This window comes from Megalobrama amblycephala, linkage group LG10, assembly GCF_018812025.1.
Source record: "Megalobrama amblycephala isolate DHTTF-2021 linkage group LG10, ASM1881202v1, whole genome shotgun sequence".
Taxonomy (NCBI): Eukaryota; Metazoa; Chordata; class Actinopteri; order Cypriniformes; family Xenocyprididae; genus Megalobrama; species Megalobrama amblycephala.
Window position 1 is genome coordinate 1,857,225 of NC_063053.1, and position 16,261 is coordinate 1,873,485.

Consider the following 16,261-nt stretch of genomic DNA (forward strand, 5'->3'; position numbering starts at 1 on the left):
AAATGATCAACAGACTCAAAATGTCACTCTTCAATGAATTATTGGCAAGCGAAACCGAGACTTACAGTATTTGTCTTTGTTATGGCATGGATTATGGCCCTGATGAATGAAACAGAACTGAACTGAAATGAAGCCCTATCTCAGATACATGCAGAAAGTATGGTGGGCTGTAAATGTGGCATCAATTTGGTCAAATTTGATTTACTATTGCCATTTAGTTAATGAATTATTCTCCAATACACAAAGGAAGAGACCAAAGGTGTGCATATCTATAAAAACGCACAGCCTTCGTGGGAACTTTGCAGTCATGGACATTAAAACGCTCATCCAGACAGTGGATTGATGGCTTTTCCAGGCAAAATAACTTTAAACAGGTCGAGTACAAATGAGGACAGAGAAGGCAAAAGGAACATAAAATGCAAAACAAAATGGTTTGAATCCTGTATGACTGTATTCTTGATGCTAGTGTCTCCTCATCTCAAACAATACAACCTCATGACACATTGCATGATTGCAATATTGAAGTTATTTTATTATAGTTTTTTGTTACACAAACCATCAAAATGTAGTCCCCTTTTTCATAACTAACTAAACAATTAGTTTTTGTCTTCTTCTGAAACTCCCCCTTAACAAACACTCTTTTAATAAGTGATCAAGCATGCACACCTTCATAATGGTGACCACTTCTTGTTTGACCCTGGTCAGCTCCTGTTGCAGGCTTCTCCTCTCTTCCTCACCGGCCTTCTCCACCTGCTTCACCTGCTCCTCCATGCTCACCTGTAGCTGACGGCGTGCCTCCTCCGCCCGCTGGGCCACACCCAGGGCTCTCTCCAGCTCTTCAAACGCTGGGAAAGAATGACAAAGTGCAGTTAGGACAAGTAGAAACAAAGGTGGAAAAAATGTGAGGAGATCGTCTAACTCACCGGCTTTCTCCGATTTCTCTTTTTGTTCCTGTAGCTCGTCTTTCTGTGCGAGGGTCTGCTGGAGTCTGGAGCGTAGCTGAGCGATCTCATCTTCCTTCATCTCCAACGTCTCGTGCATCTGACGCTTCGTTTCAGCAATGACCATTCCCTGCAGAATAATGCTGTAGGTGAGTATTAAAAGGTACAAATTAAATGTACTCAGTCAATAAAGACTACATTTTGTTCTGATCCTCATGCAGAGTTCATATGACTTCAGTGGGGTTGGTGATTTCCATGCAAAATGAAACCTCAAATGTACAATATTGCAGGTAGTTACTTATTTTAGTATGGCACAAACCAAACCAGGTTCCTGCCCCTCTACAGCAGGTTCTGTGCTCAGTTTGAGGACGCGCCTCTAATCGTTTCTGACGTATGTTTGCATTCTTTCACATTCCATACAGTGACCCAAGAGGAAATCATCTCTATCCTGCAGGGTGAGGGTCAAATGCTAAACACAACATGACTGATTTGATCAGTCGCAGTAGCAGACAGACAGTTCTCCATATTTCACATGAATTCAAACTAGATGACATCTCAAAATAAACACTCAAACTTGATATTTTCATATATTATATAATATTATTATTGAAACAATGTTATTTATATATTCATATAAATATTATCTATATACATATAGAAAATATTTTATTATATTTTCAAGAATAATATATTATATAACAAATATTTTGTGTGTGTATATATATATATATAGAAAATATTTTATTATATTTTCAAGAATAATATATTATATAACAAATATTTTGTGTGTGTATATATATATATATATATATATATATATATATATATATATATATATGAAAAATACCATCTCATTGCCTTAATTTTTTTTAATTAAATTTTATTGATATTTTATATAGATATATATATATATATATATATATATTTAATATTCATGTATATTTAAATAATATTCATGTATATTTATAGAAATATATGCAAATGTAATATATTTTATATATAAAGTAATATTTTTAGAAATAATATATTTTTATTTAAAATAATGCAAGATACAATTTTTCTCATTTGTTATATTATATATTTTTAAAAATGTAATTTATACATTCATATAAATATTATAGAAATAATATACATCTATATACATACAGAAAATATTTTATTATATTTTCAAGAATATAATATTTTGTAATAACATATTTTGTAAATACATGTTATTGTTATTTAATATATTATTAAATAATATTCATGTGTATATTTATATAAATATATATACACTCACACATGTAATATATTTGATATATAAAGTAAAAATATTTTTTTAAATAATCATTTTATTTAAAATACTGCAGGATACAATTTTTTCATGTACAAATGTAGTTTATATATTCATATAAATATTATAGAAATAATATACTTCTATATACATATAGAAAATATTTCCTTATATTTCCAAAATATATAACACACATATAAAAAAAAGTCCTAAAAAAATAAGCAAGAGAATATATCCAGGCTAATTAATATGCAAATGTGACAAAGTGAGTGTCCCACAGGAAATATGTTTTGCGATCATTTTAAAAATCCTTCCTGGGATAATTCATCTTTGTCTTTCACTAATGGAATCTTCTGCTCATGCTGGCTCATAAACAGTCCTGTGGCAGACGCACAACATAGTTGAACCCTTCTGAGGAGTAAAACGAAGCGTGTCCTGTTAACATCTCGCTCACCTTGTCCTGCTCCAGCTGCTCGATGAGGTTCTTGGCGTCTCCCAGCTGTGTGATCAGCTTCGTCTTCTCTGTAGTGTGGAGTTCCTGGTAAACAGACAATGATGAGTGTGAGATGATGGACCTTAATACATTATTCTCAGAATAATAATCAACACTTATTGAGCATCTGTCATAAAGACCCCAGAGCCAGCTGGTCTAGACAACCTGGATTAGAGTCACTTGGAAACGCACAGCTGGAACTGTACTGACCTGAAACTTTGCTTTCCAGAATGTGGAAAAAAAAGGTTTGGTTGGATGTCAAGGCGAATTTTTCAGAACTCTTTGCACGTCCAATAAGTCTGGCTACACAAAATGGTGTGTCACTTTCCAAATGCTTTGAAATCCCCCTCTTATTTTTACCCAATTTGCAGAATCAGAATAATGTCAAAACATGACAGATGTAAACCTGTGAGAGATTTCTTGATATCTTAAACACTGTTGCCATGGCAATGCATCAAACTTTGCCATTTTTTCAGGTGTTTCTAAGGCTCTTAGCATGCTTCAAATTGCATGAAACTCGACCCACACACACATCAGAACTGTCAGCCAGGATACATGGGCAGAGCCTTTGAAACGGGCATGGTGGAGGAGCTCAGTAGCGCCACCTTTTGAAAAAGTAGGGGGGTTAGTTTTACCTACAGTCACCAAACTCTGTACATATATTCTTCTCATCGAGGTGGACAACTTTATAATTTACAGTCATTAGCTCCGACAAACAGGATGTCAGCTATTTTGGTTTGAATCTGGATTTTCCGGCGAGGACCAACTTCAGCCGACGGTGCGGAACACACTGAGAAAACTTAGTCGGCCGACGAAGAAAAACTGCCCGACGGCTGACCATCGGCTTGGTGTGTTCCTGCCTTTACATTCACCCAGATTAAATGCATATTGCCTGTCATGCACAGTCTCCTTAAAGCTTCAGGAGTGGCAGTGGCGTCAGGGCTTGGGCCCGTCATCGCTGCTTACAGCTATATTATCAAATTTCTGTTGCGATGTGCCTGTAATACACAGATTTACTCCATCATAACAGCTGTTAAATGCCATCACACTGATCTTCCAGATTACTATAACATATATTTTAAGACCGGGTGATTCAATTAAAACAGCAAACAAGGAGCTGTGGATAATTTTCTATGTCTCTGCTGGCTGCGCTGAACTCCAGCCACAGATAAACACACACACACACAAACCAACCCAAATCCACATCACAGGAGCCCTTGGAGTCTTCGCACTAGACTGTCAATCAAACCTCAATTACAGCCCAGGACAGCAGCCAGTGGTTGTGGCGGCGTCGCCTCTAACGCAGAACGGCTCTCTGTTAGGGAATGGCGGTTACTTCCTGTTTCCTGCTGGTTTCCCTGAACTAGAGAGTTTGACACTTATTTTTGTTGTGTATAGACCTGAAGGTAGAGACTTAACCACCTAGAAACCACCTCAGAACACCACAGCAACCAACAAGTAACATCTTAGCATCGTGTTTTGCATGGACAAGCACCACTGACACTGTCTTCAGTTTTATCCTACTTAAATTTAACTTCAGTGTTTCACATAAATCTGAAATGATTTAGTGGGCAAGCAATGCAAAGGAGAGTAAATCATTGAGATGAGTGTCAGCTGGTGTGTTTTAGTGTGAGTGAGTGTGACAGTGGGTTCGGAGGGGCTGTAATGTGTGTCCGTACGCTGTTTGAGGCAGGGAGGGGTGGGCTGTTAACCTCTGCTCTCACTGTCCCCGCTGAGCACTGTTCCCACACACAGCACAAACGCATCACATCCACAGGAAACACACTCACGGCGCTCCACCCGCTACCTCTCCATCACACACACACACACACACACACAAATACATCAGCAGATTGAGGGCAACAGCCACATCACTACACACAGCACCAAACTCGCTTCCAAAGGCAGGACCATGAATTAATGATGCATAAAAAATAAACCATGCATAAATAAAATAAAACTTGAAAAAAAAAAAAAAAAATCAAAATTAAATTAAAAAAAACATTAAATAATATATATTTTTAAAAAAAAATGAAAAATCAAATAAAATGAACCAATGTATGAATAAAATAAAACTTAAAAAAATCATAATAATAAAATACCAAGTTTTTTTTATATATATATATATATATATATATATATATATATATATATATATATATATAAAATAAACCATGCATGAATAAAAAAAAAAACATGTAAGAATAAAATAATATAAAAAGAAATAAAATAAATCATGCATGAATAAAATAAAATGATAAATATTTCAAATAAACCATGTATGAATAAAATTATATAAACCCTTGTATGAAAAAAAATCAAAAAATAAATAAAACCATGTATGAATAAAATTTTTTTTTTTTTATATATATATATATATATATATATATATATATATATATATATATATATATAAACCATGTATGAAAAAAAATAAAAATAAACCATGTATAAATAAAATAAAAAATAAATCCATGTATGAAAAAAATAAATAAATAAATAAAATGCATCATGTACAAATAAAATAAAAAGTGCGAAATAAAATAAAAAGGATATGATATAAAATAAAGCAAAGTGACGGCTGAATAATCACCTTTCAGTTGCCAGTCCAGGTCTTTAACCACTAAGTGACAGATACACAACAACTAATAAATCCCTGACCAAACTCAGTGGAGCAAAACACTGATGTGCAAAAACTAGATGTTCTTCAGTTTTTGTGTCACTTCGTTTTTCTATACCTTCATTTTCTCCAGCTCTTGCAGCCTCTCCTGCAGCTGCTGCTGTAAAACCTCGTTCTCGCTGCCCAGCTGAGCGGAGCGCTCTTTACTAGAGCGAATCATCTCTTTACATCTCTGCAGGAGACTCTCTTGCCTTTTGATTCGCTTCTGGAGCAACTCGAGGTCCACCGTGCCACCTGGCTCTCCACTGCCCTCTGCTGGACACACACACACAAGACAAACAAACTGGTTAAAGACAGTTTTGTGTAGAAATATGTTACTTGTGCACTGGAGAGCCTGCACACACCTGTGTTAAGTGTTGAGCTGTCGTCTTTCGAGGGGCTCTGAATGTCAGAGGTCGCGTCAACCGCATCCGTGGACTGAGAGGTCTCAGCTTCTGATGATACCATACCTCCAGACTCCTGCAGTCGCTTCTTCAAGAGAGACACCTGAAGACAAACAGATTCAGTATCACCTCTGTTAACATGGGAAATGGGCAAAACAAAATAACACGTACTTGAGTCTGAAGCACAGTGATCATCTGGTCCTTCTCCTCGAGAGCAGCGTCAAACTCCTCCTGCAGGTGTTTCTTGGTCTGCTGGTCCATCTGGAGCTCCTGAGGAGGAGATATGAGGCTCGACATCATATCAAGAGTATTTTGACTTTGAGTTTTAGAGCAGCTTCCTACTGCTCTAAAAAGCTACTGGCATTTTTGCTACCAAGATTTAATGATCTCATACTTGGGAATTGTGACACGATCCAGATGCAAAATTAGCCTACAAGCGGTTTAAGCCAGTAAAAGCACACTAAATCATTTCAATATAGAAAAAATAAATAATTTAACAGTTTTTTATTTGAATATATTGTAAAATGTAATTTATTCCTGTGATCAAAGCTGAATTTCAGCATCATTACTCCAGTCTTCAGTGTCACATGATCCTTCAGAAATCATTCTGATAGGATGATTTGCTGCTCAAGAAACATTTATGATTATTATCAATCTTTAAAACAGTTATAAAAGCGGCTTCATATTTTTGTGGAAACTGTGACCTTTTTCAGGATTCTTTGATCAATAGAAAATTCAAAAGAACAGCATTTATAGACATATGGTTGTATGACTTTCAGGAGACCTTTACTCTCCTGCCAGGCTGTTATTGAAAATAAGAATTTGTTTTTAATGACTTGCCTGGTTAAATAAAGGTTAAATTAAATTTATTTGAAATAGAATTTTTTTTGTAACATTAGAAATGTCTTTACCATCACTTTTGATCAATTTAATGTATCCATGCTAAATAAAAGTATTAATTTCTTTCAAAAAAAAATAGTGTATATTAAATATTTGATATATTATGCCTAATCCTACAGAAGCTTGTTTCCGCCGTGAAATAAAAAATGAAAAAGGTAATTGCAACGTTTTATCTCACAATTCTGACTTTTTTTTTCGCAACTGCAAGATATCAACTCACAACTGTAAGATAAAAAGTCAGAATTGCAAGTTATAAAGTCAGAATTGGGTGATATAAAGTCAGAATTGCGTGATATAAAGTCAGAATTGCATGATATAAAGTCAGAATTGTGAGATATAAACTCAGAATTGTGAGATATAAAGTCAGAATTGTGAGATATAAAGTCAGAATTGTGAGATATAAAGTCAGAATTACGTGATATAAAGTCAGAATTGTGAGATATAAAGTCAGAATTGTGAGATATAAAGTCAGAATTACGTGATATAAAGTCAGAATTGTGAGATATAAAGTCAGAATTGTGAGATATAAAGTCAGAATTGTGAGATATAAAGTCAGAATTACGTGATATAAAGTCAGAATTGCGAGATATAAAGTCAGAATTACGTGATATAAAGTCAGAATTGTGAGATATAAAGTCAGAATTGTGAGATATAAAGTCAGAATTACGTGATATAAAGTCAGAATTGCGAGATATAAAGTCAGAATTGTGAGATATAAAGTCAGAATTGTGAGATATAAAGTCAGAATTACGTGATATAAAGTCAGAATTGTGAGATATAAAGTCAGAATTATGAGATATAAAGTCAGAATTGTGAGATATAAAGTCAGAATTGCGTGATATAAAGTCAGAATTGTGAGATATAAAGTCAGAATTGTCAGATATAAAGTCAGAATTGTGAGATATAAAGTCAGAATTACGTGATATAAAGTCAGAATTGTGAGATATAAAGTCAGAATTACGTGATATAAAGTCAGAATTGTGAGATATAAAGTCAGAATTATGTGATATAAAGTCAGAATTGTGAGATATAAAGTCAGAATTATGAGATATAAAGTCAGAATTACATGATTTAAAGTCAGAATTGTGAGATATAAAGTCAGAATTACGTGATATAAAGTCAGAATTGAGAGATATAAAGTGAGAATTGTGAGATATAAAGTCGCAATTACCTTTTTTTATTTTTTTATTTAGTGGTGGAAACAAGCTTCCATACAATCCCGATCCAATCAAAACCAGACAGCCAAAATCATGAAATGTCTCTGAAACATGCCACATTACAGATGTTAGCTGCATTGCAAATGCCGTTTCATGCTGCCTTTAAGCACACAGTGTGAAGAGAGGAATAATAGAGATATCAGAGGTGGGAAAACATTGACGGTAGAGCCTGTGATGAACAATTGATGTGTGTGCCAGATGAACAGAGGCAGTGAACAGCGAGAGACGAACCTCCCTGAGCTCTCCTATTCTTCTCAGGGCTTTATCTTGACTCTGGCTGAGGATGGCCTGAGAGACACACAGACAGAGATGAATGACAGACTAATTTTGGTGCCAAACCTCACAGCAACTCATTAAAGGAAAAACATTAGGAAAACATCCCTCGAGCTGCAAGGAAACTAGAGTCATTTTTTCGACTGCATCGGCTGGATATGAAATTACCTGAGTTTTCTCTTTATCCCGCTGTACGGTTCTGTAGGCTGTTACCAACTGAGAGAAGAAAAAAGAGAAAGAATGTATCAGTCGAGTAATAATGATCATTTTTTCATTCTATTGTATTGAAATGTACTTGAAAAAGTATATACATATCAATTAAAATAAAATAAATAAATATATATATATATATATATATATATATATATATATATATATATATATATATATATATATATATATATATATATATATATATATATACAGAAATCAAACAGGGTTTCTGATTTCATGACTACTTACATAACACTGCATAGATGTCATGGCAGACATACCGAACATGTTCCATTAACTGGCCATGTATACTGTATTTGTTTTTCCAGTCAGATGGTTGTCTTTTTTTTTTTTAAAGCTTATTTAAAATCTTTTTTTGGCAAATTTAAAATTACATTGCAAAGGCAATATGACATCAAACATGCCTGACCACTTAGGTGGCTTGAGTATGGAAGCTTGTTTCTGCCACTACATAAAAAAATAATAATAATAAAAATAAATAAATAAATCAGAATTCTGACTTTATATCTCACAATTCTGACTTTATATCATGCAACTCTGACTTTATAACTCGCAACTCTGACTTTATAACTCGAAACTCTGACTTTATATCTCGCAACTCTGACTTTATATCTCGCAACTCTGACTTTATATCTCGCAACTCTGACTTTATATCTCGCTACTCTGACTTTATATCTCGCAACTCTGACTTTATATCTCGCAACTCTGACTTTATATCTCGCAACTCTGACTTTATAACTCGCAATTCTGACTTTATAACTCGCAACTCTGACTTTATATCTCGCAACTCTGACTTTATATCTCGCAACTCTGACTTTATATCTCGCTACTCTGACTTTATAACTCGCAACTCTGACTTTATATCTCGCAACTCTGACTTTATATCTCGCTACTCTGACTTTATATCTCGCAACTCTGACTTTATATCTCGCAACTCTGACTTTATATCTCGCAACTCTGACTTTATAACTCGCAATTCTGACTTTATAACTCGCAACTCTGACTTTATAACTCGCAACTCTGACTTTATATCTCGCAACTCTGACTTTATATCTCGCAACTCTGACTTTATATCTCGCTACTCTGACTTTATAACTCGCAACTCTGACTTTATATCTCGCAACTCTGACTTTATATCTCGCAACTCTGACTTTATATCTCGCTACTCTGACTTTATATCTCGCAACTCTGACTTTATATCTCGCAACTCTGACTTTATATCTCGCAACTCTGACTTTATATCTCGCTACTCTGACTTTATATCTCGCAACTCTGACTTTATAACTCGCAATTCTGACTTTATAACTCGCAACTCTGACTTTATAACTCGCAATTCTGACTTTATAACTCGCAATTCTGACTTTATATCTCACAACTCTGACTTTATATCTCGCAACTCTGACTTTATAACTCGCTACTCTGACTTTATATCATGCAATTGTGAGTCAGAATTAAGTCAGAACTGTGAGATATAAACTCGCAATTACCTTTTTAATTTTTATTTCATGGTAGAAACAAGCTTCCATACTTGAGTGACTGGATCAGTGTAAATAAATACCAGTGTAAACAGTTAATAATCCACACACTGTCAGCGCAGTACATTATCTCAGATATCTGTTCAACGGAGGCAGCACTGATGTGTCGTGTTTAGTATGCACAGTCTGTGCTAGAGGGCTGAGCTCGTCTTGAACAAAACCGACTTGTTCAAATAATCTCTTAATGAGAGCTTAACCATATGCAACGCATGTTCATGCCGCAAAGTTTATTGATCTATTACTTCGCTATTATCTCGGGACACATCCTACAGCAGAGGAAATGCAGGGATTACAAATGAGCCAAAGAGCTTTCCTTGAAACATGAAACCTACTCAACATGCTGGTTTGTGCTTTAATTTGCATTTAACCCAATGCATCAGGAATGGGAAAGCCTCAGATTTGGATGTGGGTTGGTACCAGGCCAATAAATCAGCAAATATTTGGCCATTTTTATTGCAACTCCCCAACGGTTTGTTCAAATACCTAATGTGCAATACTAATATATATATATATATATATATATATATATATATATAGAAGTAAAATAGTAATCTGAAGTATTACATCATACTTCTAATCAGAAGTAATATATGTAATCTGAAACACTACCCTAGAAAACCCCTCTAAAACGATCATAATTGGATCTGATCACAGATCATCTCACCACGAGCGATTGGATCACCAGAAATGTTTACACCAGAGTCGCTCACCTCTGAGTATTTCCCTCTGTAATTGCCGAGGCTTCTCTCCACCCTGTGCAGGCGGTTTAAGAGCTGCTCTTTTGACAGACTCTCGACGCTGCCAGGCGAGTCTTCCGCCTCGCTCTCGATGTCTGACGGAGGGTCGTACGACTGGGCGTCATTCTCTCCGATGAGAGTGAGGGATTCTCTGGAGGAGCTTCTAGCCAGACTGTCCCGTGACCCGGAGCGGAAGAGCCCTTCACCGCGACCCGAACCCCGGAGCAAAGACTCCACGGAAGACACCTTCTGCTGCAGCTTCTGGGCCAGAGACTGAGGCTCCTCTTTCTGGAGGACAATAAATACTTTGAGTATACAAGCATTTCAGACCCTATTTAAGAACAAAGACTCAAACTTTAATCAGGCCTATTACTCAAAAATGACAATGCAATACCAAGTCATGAAAATGTTTTACTCCAAATGAAATCCAATGACAATTATACAACAATGGTACTCCACCAAAACATTTAAAATGTGAAGTGCTAAAAAAGGGCGATGCATTGTCTGTGATACATACAGTAATGTGCAAAAGTCATGCTTTACAAAAATATTTGTTTTAAGACCTATGCATTTTGCTTTTGTGACTTTCACACAGTGCTGTATGTGTACTACCATTCATAAGTTTGAGACTTTTTTACGCTCACCAAGTTATTTGATTAGAAATACAGTAAACAGTAATATTGTGAAATATTATTGCTATTTAAAATAGTTGTTTTCTATGTGAATATATAGTAAAATGAAATGTATTCTTGTGATCAAAGCTGAATTTTCAGCATCATTACTCCAGTCTTCAGTGTCACATGATCCTTCAGAAATCATTCTAAAATGCTGATTTGCTGCTCAAGAAATATTTCTTAGTAATATCAATTTTGATCACAGTTGTGCTGCTTCATATTTTTGTGGAAACCATGATACTTTTATTTCAGTATTCTTTGATTAATAAAAAGTTAAGAAAACCAGCATTTGCTTGGAATAGAAAACTTTTTTAACATTATAAATAGGTATGCACCGATATGAAAATGTTGTCCGATACCAATAACCGATAATTCTTTATATTCTAAAAAAGCCGATAACCAATATATTGGACAATAAATCTAAATCCAAAATTTTTATATAAATTTTGAGGGCCTGATTACTAAAGCAAAAGTTTCACCATTAAAAGCCATGTCTGATACCGATAAATGATAATTATTTATATTCTAAAAAAGCCGATAACCGATATATTGGCCAATAAATCTAAATCCACAATTTATATACATTTTGAGAGCCTGATTACTAAAACAAGTCTCACCAATAAAAGCCATGTCCGATATTGATAATTCTTTATATTTGAAAGCAGATAACCGATATATAGGCCAATAAATCTAAATCCAAAATTTGGATGAATTTTGAGAGCCTGATTACTAAAGTAAAAGTCTCACCATTAAAAGCCATGTCCGATACCAATAACCGATAATTCTTTATATTTGAAAGCCGATAACCGATATATTAGCCAGTAAATCTAAATCCGACATATTTAAATTAATTGAGGGCCTGAATACTAAAACAAAAGTCTCACCATTAAAAGCCATGTCCATACCAATAACCGATAATTCTTTATATTTGAAAGCAGATAACCGATATATAGGCCAATAAATCTAAATCCAAAATTTGGATGAATTTTGAGAGCCTGATTACTAAAGCAAAAGTCTCACCATTAAAAGCCATGTCCGATACCAATAACCGATAATTCTTTATATTTGAAAGCCGATAACCGATATATTAGCCAGTAAATCTAAATCCGATATTTTTTAATTAATTGAGAGCCTGAATACTAAAACAAAAGTCTCACCATTAAAAGCCATGTCCATACCAATAACCGATAATTCTTTATATTTGAAAGCAGATAACCGATATATAGGCCAATAAATCTAAATCCAAAATTTTGATGAATTTTGAGAGCCTGATTACTAAAGCAAAAGTCTCACCATTAAAAGCCATGTCCATACCAATAACCGATAATTCTTTATATTTGAAAGCCGATAACCGATATATTAGCCAGTAAATCTAAATCCGATATTTTTAAATTAATTGAGAGCCTGAATACTAAAACAAAAGTCTCACCATTAAAAGCCATGTCCATACCAATAACCGATAATTCTTTATATTTGAAAGCAGATAACCGATATATTGGCCAATAAATCTAAATCCAAAATTTTTATTTCCAATTTCAAAACCATCATGGTGAACAGTGTCTCAGCTGGAAAAAATTATTTTATTCATCAGCTTTAATATACTGGCCAAATTTCCTTATCGGCCCAATAATGATAACGTTAAAATTAACATATCAGCCGATACCGATATAGTGGATGATATATCATGCATCCCTAATTATAAAAGTCTTTACTGTCACTTTTGATCAATTTAATGCATCCTTGCTGAATAAAAATAATTTCTTTCATTAATAATGACTATGCCATCAAACTTGTTTCAGAAAATTCTGCAACAAACACTATGTGAATAGTTTTGGTGCTTCAAATCAGTTCCTGAATGTTACACAATAAAGCACATTAACTATACTGTCACTTGCCTGAGGAGAAGCGATTCCATCCCCATTCACACTGCCTCTCGGAGAGCTGCCGGCTGCTTTAGCAATGCTCTGCATCAGAACAGAACCAACAAACATTAGTGAAAGAGTGTCTCGTTGGTCAACTCTAGGCCCGGTTGGTTAGTATTCCTCCAGCCATCGTGCTGCACCCCGATTACTCTGGGAGCAATATTAGTTTTTGCTACGAGAAATGCAGGGGCTTCTGGTTATACCCACCCTAACCTCATGCAACTCGGAGAGGAACACAGGGGTTAAATACAAACATAGACAGCATAACTACTGCGTTAAACAAACAAGGAGTTAAACACAGCAGGACTACACTAGCAGCTTTGTCAAGGGCAAACAGACCAAACCCACTAGAGGAGCTGGTTACTGAGAGCGTGTGCATTTGGCATTGTGGAGTTCTGCAGGAGTTAGACGGCCACAGCGTTCTCCCTAAGGTAGATGAAAGAAGTCATGGGTAATTTTACTCTGTTTATGTTCATGGACATGAGAATGTATCAAACACAAATCTAGTCCTATTGTACTTCACAATTGTATGGATGCTTTTTTCCACCACTAAATAAAAAGATAAAAAAAGGTAACTGCGAGTTTATATCTCACAATTCTGACTTTATATCTCGCAATTCTGACTTTATATCTCGCAATTCTGACTTTATATCACGCAATTCTGACTATCATGCAATTCTGACTTTATATCTCACAATTCTGACTTTATATCTCGCAATTCTGACTATCATGCAATTCTGACTTTATATCTCGCAATTCTGACTTTATATCACGCAATTCTGACTTTATATCACGCAATTCTGACTATCATGCAATTCTGACTTTATATCTCGCAATTCTGACTTTATATCATGCAATTCTGACTTTATATCTCACAATTCTGACTTTATATCTCGCAATTCTGACTTTATATCACGCAATTCTGACTTTATATCACGCAATTCTGACTTTATATCTCGCAATTCTGACTTTACATCTCGCGATTCTGACTATCATGCAATTCTGACTTTATATCTCGCAATTCTGACTTTATATCTCGCAATTCTGACTATCATGCAATTCTGACTTTATATTGTGCAATTCTGACTTTATATCTCGCAATTCTGACTTTATATCTCGCAATTCTGACTATCATGCAATTCTGACTTTATATCTCGCAATTCTGACTTTATATCTCGCAATTCTGACTTTATATCACGCAATTCTGACTATCATGCAATTCTGACTTTATATCTCGCAATTCTGACTTTATATCATGCAATTCTGACTTTATATCTCGCAATTCTGACTTTATATCATGCAATTCTGACTTTATATCTCGCAATTCTGACTTTATATCACGCAATTCTGACTATCATGCAATTCTGACTTTATATCTCGCAATTCTGACTTTATATCATGCAATTCTGACTTTATATCATGCAATTCTGACTTTATATCATGCAATTCTGACTTTATATCTCACAATTCTGACTTTATATCTCGCAATTCTGACTTTACATCTCGCGATTCTGACTATCATGCAATTCTGACTTTATATCTCGCAATTCTGACTTTATATCTCGCAATTCTGACTATCATGCAATTCTGACTTTATATTGTGCAATTCTGACTTTATATCTCGCAATTCTGACTTTATATCTCGCAATTCTGACTATCATGCAATTCTGACTTTATATCTCGCAATTCTGACTTTATATCTCGCAATTCTGACTTTATATCACGCAATTCTGACTATCATGCAATTCTGACTTTATATCTCGCAATTCTGACTTTATATCATGCAATTCTGACTTTATATCTCGCAATTCTGACTTTATATCATGCAATTCTGACTTTATATCTCGCAATTCTGACTTTATATCACGCAATTCTGACTATCATGCAATTCTGACTTTATATCTCGCAATTCTGACTTTATATCATGCAATTCTGACTTTATATCATGCAATTCTGACTTTATATCATGCAATTCTGACTTTATATCTCACAATTCTGACTTTATATCTCGCAATTCTGACTTTATATCACGCAATTCTGACTTTATATCTCGCAATTCTGACTATCATGCAATTCTGACTTTATATCTCGCAATTCTGACTATCATGCAATTCTGACTTTATATCACGCAATTCTGACTTTACATCTCGCGATTCTGACTATCATGCAATTCTGACTTTATATTGTGCAATTCTAACTTTATATCGGGCAATTCTGACTGCAATTCTGACTTTATATTGTGCAATTCTGGCTTTATTTCACACAATTGCGAGATTTAAAATTTAAATCTCACAATTCTGAGAAAAAAGTCAGAAATGTGAGATAAAACGTCGCAATTACTTTTACAAGCTTCCATAGAATTGAATGCTTTTTAATATGAATAGATTAAAAATAAAATCTAAAGCTGCACGCACAATGTATAACAATGCCAACATCAAAGTTTAATTTTTTGTGCGCAAACAAGAACTTGTGCTGTTTAATGCCCAATCAGTGTTGTCCCAGTTTCAGCTAAGATGCATATCATATAATCTGACATAAAATATAGCAAGATTACATAAAATTTGAAAAAAATAAATGCATTTAAAAATTATGCACAAAATCATAAAAATATGAAAAATGTACCAAAGTCCAGACCTCGGTGTCCTCAAAAAGATGGGTTTAAATGCTGGAAATGGCATTTTGCTGCAGGTCAAATGTCAAAGCTAGTCATATTTAAAATCAACAACTGAAGCTCACTTTCTGTTTGCTGTACAGAAGACAATCCCTACACACTTCAGGCCAAAAGTAATAAAGCACAGCATTATCAGACATTTTTCATTTTGATAACCAAGGACACTCAAACCACAAGTGTCCTTCAGAACATTTACACAAGTCAGTTTAACAATAAACACTTCCAGTTTACTGAGAGAGGATCTAAACACATTTGCATATGGCAAAGATGGTCAGGGAGACTTTGATTATGTAATGTCACATTATAAACAAAACACCAGCAGTATATT

The 16,261-nt window shown here is 34.6% G+C and overlaps 1 protein-coding gene across 4 annotated transcripts in view; it reads right to left on the reverse strand.

Moving 5' to 3' along the window:
* The window catches only part of golga4 (golgin A4), a 46,383-nt gene that overhangs the window by 21,717 nt on the left and 8,405 nt on the right, over positions 1-16,261 (reverse strand). For 2 of the 4 annotated variants that reach the window (XM_048203905.1, XM_048203907.1), the window contains 10 exons: positions 13,236-13,304; positions 10,640-10,954; positions 8,329-8,376; positions 8,119-8,175; positions 5,942-6,040; positions 5,732-5,873; positions 5,446-5,642; positions 2,669-2,752; positions 924-1,071; positions 667-845 (listed from right to left, as the gene is read on the reverse strand). In XM_048203905.1, the coding sequence (XP_048059862.1) occupies positions 667-845; positions 924-1,071; positions 2,669-2,752; positions 5,446-5,642; positions 5,732-5,873; positions 5,942-6,040; positions 8,119-8,175; positions 8,329-8,376; positions 10,640-10,954; positions 13,236-13,304 (1,338 nt within the window). The remainder of the gene's footprint in view (positions 1-666; positions 846-923; positions 1,072-2,668; positions 2,753-5,445; positions 5,643-5,731; positions 5,874-5,941; positions 6,041-8,118; positions 8,176-8,328; positions 8,377-10,639; positions 10,955-13,235; positions 13,305-16,261) is intronic. The other 2 variants (XM_048203906.1, XM_048203908.1) reach the window with 2 other exon arrangements.